Here is a 13924-nt window from a genome sequence, read left to right on the forward strand (position 1 = left end):
ATATTTTTTATTTAATAAAATAGAAAATTATTTAATTAATAAAAATAAATTTATTAACGTGTTAATAAATCTCTCTAATATTAAGCAATTTTAACTTATTATAATGATGCAAAAGTATATTATCACAATACTAAAACAAAATAAATGGAGATATCCATCTACATATTAATCCGCAGTACTTTGAACTGCCTGTTAGCTCAACGACCTCACGTGTAAAGTGTATTTGGAACCATACGGTCTAAAAAAGCAACGGATAAAATTTTGGCTGCACGAAATTTCGGTAAAACTTCACATTTCCGTCCGTAAGTTCATTGACTTTCATTGTCACGGACAATACGGTGCGCATGGCGTTTTTCGTTGCAAGTGGCGGGGTCAATGCGCTCTTACATTCTATGCTGCATACCACCTGTAGGGAGGTCATGCGCTTATGCGCCGAGCATATCGCGGAACCATGTGCTCTGAAAATTGACGGTGTTTTCGCGGGAGCATCAATTACGAGACTACGGAAGACCGCGGCCCAGGGGGGAAAATAGAAGTGGGAGGGGAGGAGGGCGAGGAAAATGGCTGTACGACGTGTTTGTATGACCGCGCGCGTGCTGCGTGCGTGTACCCGGTGATCGAAATCAACCGTGCTCGAAGCTCGGCGACATACGGTCCCCCGGAGTCATTGACACCGAGAACCGCCATGGAGTTCAATTGGATGCCCCTGTGATTTTAGACTCGCCGTTGATTTACGGATTGCGCCGAGAGAAAGGCAATTCGCGCGCATCGCGTTCGGATTCGCAACGAAAGGCACACTGCGTGCCGAGATTCCTCGAGAAGTGTACAAACGCTTTGTTGAAACGTTAATTAAACTCTTTGATTTACTCGGATAAAAACATCGCAATTGTTATTCGAGTAAAATTCTTTATGTGACGTATTAACCCGCTCTGACGAATTTCAAATGTATTTATATTTAAAAATAATTTTAGCTTATCGAAAGTGAGAAGAAAAAAAATATTTCGCAATAATTATTTTTCCATTTCCTGCATGTAAAACGCAGATTAGATAAGCAGTATATATTATATGTATAATTTACTTATTCTCTTTCGTGAATGCCCAAGATATCTTTCAGACAGATCTGCTTATAGAGATGGCTCTTTCTTAACTCGATAACTCAACAATAGTGCATTCTATATAATGCACATAATCATTGATTACATAATGGTTGCACTTACACGGTAATCTCATTCATTACGAAACATTAACACTCTTCCGCGCAACATCTGCTATCGATAATGGGTTAACTGTTAAACACAACTATCCGCAATCAGCAAGGAATTCGCATTACGCATTACGGCAACTAAGATTCCGACGATTTATCCCGCAATCAAGACTCTTTTCATAGATACTCGTCAGTCTTTGAACCGACAAACAGAACGATCTTCTCTATTCCCATCTATGACGTCGCTCAGAGTCATTAGCGATCATTTAACGAAAGTTAAATAGTCCCTGTTCTTTTTTACCCGCAGTTTTTTTTACCAATATAATCAGTTTGCGGTCTCAAGAGAATCACAGTTTCAATTATTTCTATACGGATTGTCTCTAGATCAACCCAAGTATTGAATATTTCTTTATAAATATAAGTTGCGGATACTAATTTGCAGTGAAATAATGACTGTAATATATAAAATGTAAACTAGTGTCACGGCACTGAATTACGGAAATTAAAATAAATTATACGTTAATATTCGACATCAAATTACGTTCTCCATAATCGTGAGAGTTAGCAATGTAATTTGGGATATGATACAACATCTGCATTGTAAAACACCGAATAATAACATGGGCCTCTTTTGACCTCGATGATCGTAGACTCTCCAGAGAGCGGTTTGTCACTTTATCAGAGTTTCGGCAAGTGCGTTGTTATCGCAAATAATCACTGTCGTTAAAATGTCGCTTTATGTCACGACGGTATCGCAGCTCTAGAGCGCTCTAGAACGATGAGATCGATAACACGTTAGGTCTATAGACATTTTCATCGCGCGTAAACTTTCCGATATGCACAAGTGACTTATTTATAGATAAATGCAGGTACGTCATATGTTGTCGTGGAAAACGCGATGCAGCTGTGATGTCACTTCTTACTTCTTACGTGTAATTTTAATCAACGAATCAAGGAAAAATGTCGCTTTCTACATTGAAGTGTTACGCGGCAATGCTCTTGGAGGCATATTTCATGCGAGAAAGAAAAATAAAAATATACATAAGGGAAAAAGAAACTATTGCACACTATGAACGTGGAGTTCACGACATGCATTGTTCTAAATAACATAAATTCTTCCGGTTGAATCTTGACAGAAACAACGAACCAGAAAAAGATTGTCTAACTATTTCTATTGCATTCGAAATATTTCTATTTATAATCTTTCGCATAAATTCAATATACGTAATTTAAAATTTAAATTATTAAAGAAAAGGTAAAAAATCAATTAAAAATTATTATATTATAAAAATAATGTTACATAATAATAATAATGTTACATTATAATGATAATGTTATATTATAAAAAATCATATTTTAAATAATAGAATAATAAATTAAGCTGTCCTCAGTTCGTTGATCATCCGTATTCGGTCTCACTAATGACCGGTTAAAATTCGCATGCGCGTTTTTACGCATCGCCGCGTAAAAGTGCGACGAAAAAGTCTCGATCGAGCAACGACTTCCGATATATCATATGGTGTCGAATGCATGACGCGTCAATACATGCAATTGACATGTGCGATACTATATTGTATTCGCTTAGTACTTAAATACGCGTGGGTATTGTAAGGTATGTACGTGCCGGTAAGAAACGGTGTTTCCGCGCGGAGGGCAACGAGCTTCATACTGAAAAGCGCGAGCACGCCACGACCGTACACGCCCATCGCCCTTTACGCCTTTTTAAAGTAATGACTACTGTCATTTCTTCAATTGTTCGGCGAAAGGGCGATAACCTTCGCCATGCTTATGAAGTGCATTAAATGTTGGCCGTTGACGTGTCAGGAAGTTTCGCTGCCCGCATCCATTGTAGTTTATCGGTACACGTATTATTTTGATATTTGAAATAATCGATAATCTCGGTTGTATCTAACTGCAACATGTTTATAGAAATTTTATTTTAAAAGAGCAAAAAATAAGCATAAAATGTATATAATGATTCGATAATATTAAAATATTAGATAGCATATATATCTATTCGAAAGGATTAATAACCATTTAGGCAGTTGAATATGTTCCAAAAATATATAATAATTATTTTAAATTTTTCACAATATGATAATTTCTCTAAAAAGTAAGTATAAAAAAATAAACAATGTAGTTACGTAATCGATTAATGTAAATTATATAGTTAATTATAATATAATAGTAATAAATAAATTTTCTTACAAAAAATTATGTAAGACGATGTTTCCATTATACCTGGATTTTACGTATTTTTAAATGTACACGCTTGTACACATTCTTTAGAAATGTTTAAATATATTTAAGTACGCTATATACAGTATATCTTATTCATCCATGTGAAATATGTATGTGTAACTATTTGTAATGCAAAAGTTAAAAGAAACATCTGTGGTGCAATAATTTAAATGCATTATACGCATTGCTTATAGTAAACGAAAACTTCTTAACAAAATTTTATAAAGAGGAAGACTGCGACGTTTGATGGTAATAAACAACTTTGATTTAATTACGACACTTTGCACGCGTTAGGCGTCGAATGATGAGTAGAAACGGTCTGATAAGTTAGCTGTGACGATCTGAGATCGTAACTACTCTTCGCGACGCTATTAAGAAGCAGAGACACCCCCAAACCAACCCTCTATCCCCTTAGGAGTTTGCGCGTGACCGTTTAACGATCCGCAGCCATCTTGGACTCATGGCGTCGGTGTCGCTCGTCACGTCATCCAACGGGGTTGCGGCTTCCCCGGAAACTGCAAAGGAAATCTTCGTTCTTATCACCTACGATAGATGGCGATGTTGGTTCTTATCCGGTTTTCCAGGGGGTGCTCGGGCATAAAATAAATCCCCTCAACTCTTCCAAACTCTCTACCATTTCCAAATTCTAACTATGTCCTACAGAATTTGTTGGAGGAATACATTTTACGTATTTTGTACTTTTTATGTGAAAAATCACTGCATATTTTTCAAGAAACTGCCGAATTCTTATTTTTCCGAAAAGCCAAATTAATATCATTAGATAAACTTGTTACTTTTGCAAGACTTTAGACAAATATATGATAAAGACATAAAGTATGATTTATGATTTATGAAGACTAAATAGGTAATCTTGTTCAATTCTTATAAATTATAATTACAATTAATAAATTCTTATTTTTTTTAAATGTAACGTAAATACGGTTAAAATTAATAAATAAATAAAAATGATATCAATAAACAAAGTAAAAAAGGGGCCTGCACGAGCCAAAGCAGGTGTTAATAAATAAAAATAAATTTGAAAAATCAGAAGCTGTAAAAGTATCATGAGCAACACTCAATTTCTTATTTCCAAAGGAATAAATAATGTATAGCACATTTGATTTATATATTCTCTCTTTTTTTCTCCGAATATTTCATCCGAGTCGAATTACGGAGTTATAATGAACACTAGGTATTTGGTTAATCGAAGATTACACGTGAAAGGGAGGTAACATTATTAAAGAGATCTCGGGTCGATCTTAACAGCATACTGTAATTTCAGCGATTCATTATCGTCGGTAGGATACGAATGTAAGAGAGAGGGCGGGAGAAAGGAAAAGAGAGTCACGGCTGTTACACGGAGCGCATAAACGCCCCGGCACGAGAGGCATAAAGAGCGCCTCCTTGCGTTTATCGATCTAATTGTCGGAGGGCTTAATTGCGGGGGATGAGAGACGACCTTGAGGAGGGTCGTCGTCGCTACCACCACCTCCGCCGCCGCCGCCACCGCGAACGTCGAGACCGAAGTTCGAGCTGGGACTTCCGTGAGAGAAGGTAATTACGAAAGTGACCTGCCCCAACGAAATTTGCCTCCTTCCATGAAGACCGAGCACCTTGTTAATGAAGAAACCGTTGCACGTGTTCAGATCCACGTGGACCGGAAGTTAGCTTCTTGCACATCAACGATCTCAAGCGGGAAAGTTTTATAATATATTTTTATCAGTGTGTGGTAAAATTATTAATTAAAATAATGACACAAAAATATTCCCCGTTATTTATTGGTTTTAGATACTTTAAAATAATAGAATTGAATATTGAAGAGAAGCGTAAAAAAAACAAAAAAATCGATTTAGGAGCTCTGTACGTATAATTGCTAAATTAATAATTTAGTTAAATGCAATAGTGGTATAATTGATATATTATGCCATAAATTAATTAAATATCAAATAACTAACGCGGTTTCATATATCATGAACTGTAATGTATTATTAATGACATTATGCGTTTTAATGCAACTCACTGTTGCTGTATTGAAATTAACTTAATGACACTATGCGTAAAAGTAATTTTGTTAAGATTATATAAAATTAAATATTTATAGATCATCCAATAAAATATAAGATGATATTTTTGTTACATGCAAATGTTAAGATGTGTATGCACACCAAAAGCATTAATTTACATGTAATTTTATTTAAGCTGCTAATAATATATCATAAATAGATTTATGTACTAAACAATTTAAAATTTTTTTAATTTTTCTCTCAGTTTTGTAATATGTTTTACATTTTGTAAGATGCATGTCTTTTTTTCAATCTAATCATTAAATTTAAACAGTACTGTCAGGCAATAATATGTCTGAATATGAATCCGTGTGTAAATACTTAGATTATCAATTATAAATAAAGTGCAATGTTATAACGTTATAACATTTAACATTTTAACATTATAACATTTAACAATAATATTTCAAATATTAATATGAAATAGCGAGACGTAAGAGAGTTGAAAGATGTATATTGTGGTGACAGAAAATGCACGGAAGGGGCCGCGGTTGGTAAAACCGAATAAGAAATAAGGACGGTTTCGATTCAAAAAGTCAGAGCAACTGCAGACGCGCCGGGAAAGAGAAATCTCTCAGCTCGTAACCGGTATGTCTCCTTTGATGGGAAATCCGTGAAAAGTCGAGATTGAATTATCCTACCGTCGTCGCAGGGATAGAGGCGGACGAGAGAGCAAAACGAGGGAAAAAGAACTACAGACGAATACGGAAAGGGATGATGCGAGAGTGGGCGGAGAAGAAGAAGCGAGAAAGAGCGAAAGCGCGCCGCATGAGAGGGAGGGAAAATGAGAGAAAATAAAATATAGCCCGGCCATTGGCGCGACTTCGTTTCGTACATTTTATTTGAGCCAATTGGATTTATTTATGCGGGTGGCCCAGGGTTGGGGCGCGCGGGAGGGTGAGTGAGGCGGAATGGCGGCCGGTAAAGGAGTTTCCCTCTTTTACCACCTCGCCACCCCACCACGCCCTTTCGCTGTCCGGACTCCGCACTTTATTGTATATTTAATTCCTTGTTGTTTATCTCCGTCCCGTTTTCGTATCTCGTGCAGGTTTAAACAGATATTTCAGCGGCAGAAGGCCGTTGTGAGAGCAAGAGAGAGACAGGGCGAGACAGGGTGTAAAAGTAAAAGGGAAATGAGAGAATAAAGAGGTGATAAAATCTTGCCGAAGGTGGTATTATTGCTTTTTAAATTCCTGCACTTTCTACTGAAGCTGCATTTCCGATAAGAGAACTATGATGATAAATAGATAAGAAAGTGGCATTGTATTTATAGCTCTATAGAAGTAACGTAATAAAATCCCTTTTTGGAAATATAACGCAAAAATATTTCACAAAAAAAAATATATATATATATAATATCAATAAAAAGATACTTGTATAAAACAATTTTTATCTCTTAAAATTATATAGCAATCAATATTTTGATTACTTCTACATTTGTTGGTTACAATAACATGATATGTACGTATATGGCATATATGTTGGTAAACCATGTATTATTCTATCAGAACATTCTGTGGTTATTCTAGTCAAACAACTAGATCAATCCAATAAATTCTGACGAAATTGGTAGAACCAGTTGGATACAAATGCTAGCAGAATAGCTCGCTTCCGCTTTTGAAACCACGAGTGCCAATTTAGTTCGAGTCAGACCCTCACGCCATTGTTAAACAATATACATTTTTGGAGTTTATATAACAAACTCGAAGTACAGATTGTACGTTACAGAGAAACTGATGATTTATAACAGAAATTTGACAGGACTGTAAATTTTAAGTAAGATATCATACTAATATAACTGCAGCTTTCCTGATAAAAATATAATTTTAAAAACGTCATATATTAACGAGTTCTTTTGTGTCAAGTTTCGGCAGTGCTTCGATTTTTTTGCATTTATATCTTCGTTCATAAAAGTCAATGACAGAAGTATATTCATTCTTCGGAAGAAGAATGAATGCGTCGCAAAAGCAACCGGGAGCAACGGAGGATAGGGGAACTGGCTTACTTCCGGTTCGCCTATTCGCGCCACCATCCGGCACGAGCTGCATTCTCACGCTCATCTACATACTTGGCTATACATCAATATTCGGAACGGCCGAAAAACGGATCCCGCTTTGCATACTGGACCCCCCGCTTGTGCCGTTTCTTCTTTCGTAGAGATCCCAGTGGGACATCGCGTGGCAGATCCTGAGAAAGGAGTCGCGCAAAATACCCCGCGGACAACCGTTCAAGACTGCGTACGTGTCGATTAATTCATGAAGAAAATGAATCTCAACACCCTCGAGAATTGTAACGCGAAGCAATCATGCTAAATGGAGCATGAACACATTTGATCAAATTTCTTTTAATATTATTCATATCCTAAAACGTTCGCTTATAATGCGATTTAAGCATATACCATTGTTTTATTTATACATATATTCTAAATTCAATGAAGAGAGTCTATAAATAAAAGCAAAAAATCATTATTATGAGACATTTTTATGTTGAATAGTTACAGTCTTTTCATAAGAATTTCGGGCCGTAAGTTAAATCGATATTGAAGTCGGAAACGCGTTTTAACCGTAGACACAACACGCGGTTAGTTGCTTTCTCGCAAGAGACTGACTCTTTCATTCTTTCTCGAAATTGTTATTCTTTACAAAAGATGACGGACTGTGGCGCAAGCGGTGCATGTGTACGAGCCTGGAGGAAGGAATGTGGATTGCGTAATTTAAATAATTCAGGAATGACCCTGACCTCGGTTAGGCTACGGGGTGACCTGCAGCCGGCGATTACAATCACAATGCACCGCCAAGTTCTCAGGGTAAGACAGGTAGCGCCGTCTGACCCGCATACATTAAATCGAAATCATCGGGTCTGCGCACATCTACATATATAGATATAAACATATGTATACATATGGAGGAATAAAAAATGTCCGCAAAACAGACTACGGTATACTTGTTAATTAATCATCATTTTAATACTTTAAAAACATTACTCGAGTGTGTTTTTCAACTTTATCTGAAATACAGAAAAAAAAGGTAAAAATAGAGAATAATAGAGAAATAAAAAAAAAAAAATAATTGAATGAAAAAGTCAAATGCCGATTTGAACTTTTAATAGTTGAATTCGAAGCGGCAACGGTTGCATCATTCCCTTGCATTGCATTATCATCGTGCTGAAAGCAGAAACTGGACTTATTCTCCACGGTACACGTAGACCGAAAAGAACCGAATATTTAACCGGCATGCATTTAAATGGCCCGATTCGCAACATTAACATAACGGTAAGCAATTCCGGATGTCAAAGCTTGACTACGTACTACGTACGAGGGTACACATCTTGCCCACGGAGATCCCACGGTGAGAAGTTAAATTGTTCGGCCTTGAAATCAGCAATTTCGGATATAAGAGGATAGCTGATGTTTTCTAAATGACATGCAGGATGCACACCGCGTGGAACTCCGTGAGAAATTACAACCGATCTGCTCGCTGGATCAAAGGCTTTTCGACAATTGGAGATATGCAAAGTAGGATTCACAAAATACGCAGCAACCGTTTGCCGTTCGTACCGTGTACGTATCGGTTATAGAAAGATACGATACGAAACCCTATGCAAATAATATAAGAGACAGCATAGAGAGAGAAAGAGAGAATTGTGTAAATCTAGCTGTAAACCTATAGCCTTCATATATTCATAATTTATTACTTCATTAATATATTTGTTAAACATTTCTTAAAATTTGTTGTAAATTTTCCAGATAATTTTGCTTATTATGGAATATCAAATCAGCGAAATATAAAAGAATCTCGGAACAAATCAATGTTAAAATACTTTTTCACTAAATTTTTCACAGCAGCAATTCAGAAACCAATAATTCCCGCTTCAAATTATTTAACAAATTTATTATAAAAGTAATAAATACGTAATACCGACATATTTAGTATTATATAAACATGTATACTTGTAATTAAACTCGTTTGTAATTTATTTATGAATTCAAATGACATACTGTTGCACTTTATAAATGACGGCGCAATTAACATTTCCATTTCATCGACAAAATTTGTTATACATTCAATGCGTGATGTTAGTAACCATAATCCGGTAATTAAGTAAATATACAATCGTGACTAGCTATTCACAGAATTTAGCTGATTTAACAATTGGAATATATCGCGGTAAATTATTTATTTATAAAAGCTAGTGTAAATATAATGTCTGTAGGGAATGGTTTTTGAACTTTTAAATGGAGTTATATTTTAAATATTTTAGTTTAAATTTATATAAAAACGAACATATAATAATATGTCTAAATTAATGTGCTCACTGTATTAAATTTAAATCAGAAACAAGACTGCTTTACGCATCGTAATAATAGAAAAATTTATGCGTGTCTACAGGGCATGTTACTCGAGTTAGTTGGATTATAGTTATGTTAGTTGAGTATAAATTTATATTTATTTAATCACATCACACGGAAAGAACGATTTTGTTAAAAGATTTAAAAATTTTGCTAAATACAGATCTGAAATAATTTTTTTGTTGAATCATCAAAATAATTTATTGGAGTGTTAAAACTGATAAGTATTGCTATAAAACGTTTTAATATTCTAGCAATCATTTTAACTTTCGCACAAAATTATTTTAATTATTAAACAAAAATTAATTTCAGATCTGGGTTCAGCAAAATTGTTCTTTCCGTGCAATATCACGCGAATTATTCACGAACAATTTGGTATATATTGATCGTATCGCGTAAAATAAGAATAAACTGAAAATATTTCCGATCAACGACCGACTTTTTATAAACAGTGCTCTGCTAAAAATATCCAATAGCCGTCATTAATAATGTACATCTAATAAAACGATTTTAATCGAATCCATCGCGAATCTTTCAAATAATAAAAACCTATCAGAAATTTATCGAGAACGGTTTATCGAAAGTCGCGTGTACGTCGAATATCACGTGAGAATTAATTGAAAAAGCATCTCATCACACATGTCGATTTTAATTAATTTAAAAACGTCTCATTTTCGCCAAACGACGCGACACAGCACTAATAATAGCACCCAATCGAGATTCATTGACGAATAGCGTGGCTGGAGCAGAATTAACGTTTCGATTCTCGGAACTAAACGGGCTGAAGGATTGTAAGCTGGTATGCAGATGAGCCGACATGGCCGACCCCGGAGGCGGATGTTGGCAGTCTGCAGCTACGTAGACAATAGGCCAGTGCCATTATGTCCGTCGAATCCTAAAACCCCATAGAGTCGTTCTTCTCTGTCTATTATCCCGCTGGTGGCAGGCCACATTGTGTATCCGGCCTGCCACGGGACTACGGCCATTGTCGGTCCACCTAATTATTCGCAAATCTTCCGCTCGTTGCCGCTAGCTCCCATCCTCTGACTCGCGAAATTCCATCGCTTCTAAAGCTAGCCCGGCTTGGTCGCGATTTACCCGATCTCTCGCACCCCCTCGTTTTCCCTACTTAATCAGATTTCCGCGAAATCAGATATTTAATGACTGATAATGTACTCTCGTGCTCCCTCTTCGTGTCTCTTTCTCTTTTAATCTTGTTTAATAATATTGAGTTATTAATCGTTTTGAGTACACAAAAAATGAGCCAGGATTGTATACACATAGGGGACATTTTTGGGCGCAATAAGTCAACACCTCGTAAAAGACACGCTTATTATATCTTTCCCTACAATTTTTTTTTAAACTACTCCAGTCTTATTTCACGAAGAACTTTCATTGTTAAAAAGCGTAAGAATAATATTTTCTATTAGGTTGATTTTATACTTTTATTTCGTAAAAATAATGAGATTTTTACGACATTATTATTTGATTGTGCGTGGATAAGTTGCAAGTTTATTCTTTATTGTTAACGTAAACAAAATCTCGGAAAAGAGTGTATATTAAAGGCCTATAACTTGGCAGTTACGAATTTATACACATCTTATTGTTTCATTACTTTAGAAACATATATAGTGCTTTTTTAACAAAAAAAAAGATAAAACACTTCCTTTTTTTATGTAGATTTAAAGCAGACTTACCTCTGGATCATTTGATTCCGCCCTCTTATACGTAAACAAAGGAGCCAACTTGTCATAGAGGTTTACGCGTTCATGAAGATCTTTGAATGGATTTTTAGTACTAAAGAAATCGAGATCGATGTCTAGGATGTACGGAGTATCTTTTTCAGGAAGATATTGGCGCAATGCTGAACTGACGGCTGTGAAATCATCCTTCTGTAACATAAATGTGAAACAATTCATATTATAGTCGACGCCAATTTTCATGTTAGTATACCTTTAGATTAATTATTATAATATTTTAAATATTATATTAAAATTTTTAAATTTAGTTTTTTGATGCTATCGAATGTTTTTCCCAACTTTCCTTTAATTTATAAAACTTCTATGTATTAAATATTTAAGCGCATAACTACAAATAGTAAACAGTGACTCGCGTAGTTTTACAAATTTTCAATATTTTCTATATTTTTCATCACTAATGGTCGTACTATTTTGGTTATTTGTCACTGAAAGCGAGGTTATTCACTGGAAGCTATCGCGTGATGAAACACGGGCATTCAGTTCTGCGAATTAGCGACGCTATATTACTCAATCCTTTTTTTGACGCTGTTCGCTGAGCGCTGACATCACTGGCGAAACGTTGACGATAATTACCAATAAAATGATCGATTGCCGATGTTATATCGACGACCCACGGTCCAATTTTCAAACGGGATTTCACCACCATAGGAACACACGGGGCGGTCGGCGCGGAGAGATCGGTGACGTGCGCAACCGTTCGTATGAACCGGATATTGTTCGTAGCGGGGCAAAACGATGCCGCCCGCGTATAGAGGGTTTTTTGTGACGCGCAAAAAACAATGACTGCACTCGAATTAATTCTGTTAGAATTGATACTCGGACCCGGCACTGGGATCGCAATTTGCATGCGTTCACAACAATGAAATACAACGGCGCGCGCGGGGTGAGCTGCAATACTATCGCGAGGAGAAGAGGAAAAAGGGAGGAGGGGAAAAACCAACAATCAGACTGAGCAGTGGCTCTCAAAGCTTTTGTAATGCTTCCGATGCGTTGGTAATTTTTTGAAAGAACATTTCACGACCGAATTGCACGAATAAAAAAAATGCTAAAATGTAAAGAGAGATAATAAAAAGATAAAATATATTATACCAAAAATATCTTTATCTTAAGATAGAATATTTTTTGACAATTCACATGACATGTTTAGCTCATAATATCAAATTTTTAAACACTTTTTTAATTTTACGTGATGTTTAGCGTTTGCTATTTTAATATATTTTTTCCATCAAGTTTTTAATTTAATCTAAAATTTAAAAAAGGGTAATAATTTGAAAACTAATTGAATTATCTATTTCTTAATAGATATAAATTACGCAATGGTCACAAAATGCTAGTCAAATTCAGCAAAAAATTAGCATTCTATCATATTTTCTAAATATTTCCTAAATATGAGAAGAGAATCTATCATGCTACCAATATTTTAATAACATAATGTTAAAAATAATTTGTCATTAAATATTATGGATATGCGCTTGAATTACGAATAATATAGCTCGAATGCAGCCGCAGAACTCTCTGAAGCGAAGCGATTAATTTTTTGTGCTCCTGATCTGCCACGTCGGCTGATAAGAGCGCTCGTTTTGCGCAACCTTCACATCACGCTCTGCAGATGTTCATCGGTCTTGTGTCTGATTTAATGCGACCGTACGATTTCTGAATCAGACCGCTTGCAAATCCAGTTGACGATGATGTCAACGATGGCAATGCTCGTAAATGTGTTTTTGATTAGAATCTTCCACAAAGAAATATCTTTTCTTCTTCAACGATGAGTCCACAGAATTTGTACACAATTATTTTGTTATATATTGCGTTATTTTCTTATCGTTCTCGTAAAGAGTATAATAATCATAATACTTGTGCAAATGACGTTGGAATACCACAAGTGGACAGACCGCGGCAAGACACATAACTGCAGGAAAGTTTGCGATATATGTTTGAACGATTTTTTAATTGTACTCTTATCTCGCGAATTTGTACGAGCGACAAGCAAGGCTGACAAAGCGAGACGCATATGCACAAAGACGTGCGATATTTCAGTCGAATGATCCATAAGGAAATAACGAATAATTCCTTTTTTTGGTCGACGAATTGTCTTGTAAATTATGTTGAGAGAGCGCGACAAAGGAAAGGTTGCGAACTGTATACAACGGCAAGTATATAATATATCGAAGGAATTCCCCGTGTCTTATTGTTTTTTAAGTTGATCTCCGACAGTTTTTCCTTCTTACTTGACTAATGCCTCGCAGGCACGCATTAACATTTAAAATTTCCCTCATATAAGTTCTCCATTACACGATATGCACGACAT

At 35.7% G+C, this 13924-nt stretch overlaps 1 protein-coding gene across 3 annotated transcripts in view; it reads right to left on the bottom strand.

The window, feature by feature from the left end:
* LOC105459858 (UPF0489 protein C5orf22 homolog) overlaps positions 1-13924 on the bottom strand; it is a 595978-nt gene that overhangs the window by 205457 nt on the left and 376597 nt on the right. For all 3 annotated transcript variants that reach the window (XM_011706191.1, XM_011706200.1, XM_011706205.1), the window contains exon 5: positions 11554-11748. In XM_011706191.1, the coding sequence (XP_011704493.1) occupies positions 11554-11748 (195 nt within the window). The remainder of the gene's footprint in view (positions 1-11553; positions 11749-13924) is intronic.

The sequence above is a fragment of the Wasmannia auropunctata genome, unplaced genomic scaffold (genome assembly GCF_000956235.1).
Source record: "Wasmannia auropunctata unplaced genomic scaffold, wasmannia.A_1.0 LD336101.1, whole genome shotgun sequence".
Lineage (NCBI taxonomy): Eukaryota > Metazoa > Arthropoda > Insecta > Hymenoptera > Formicidae > Wasmannia > Wasmannia auropunctata.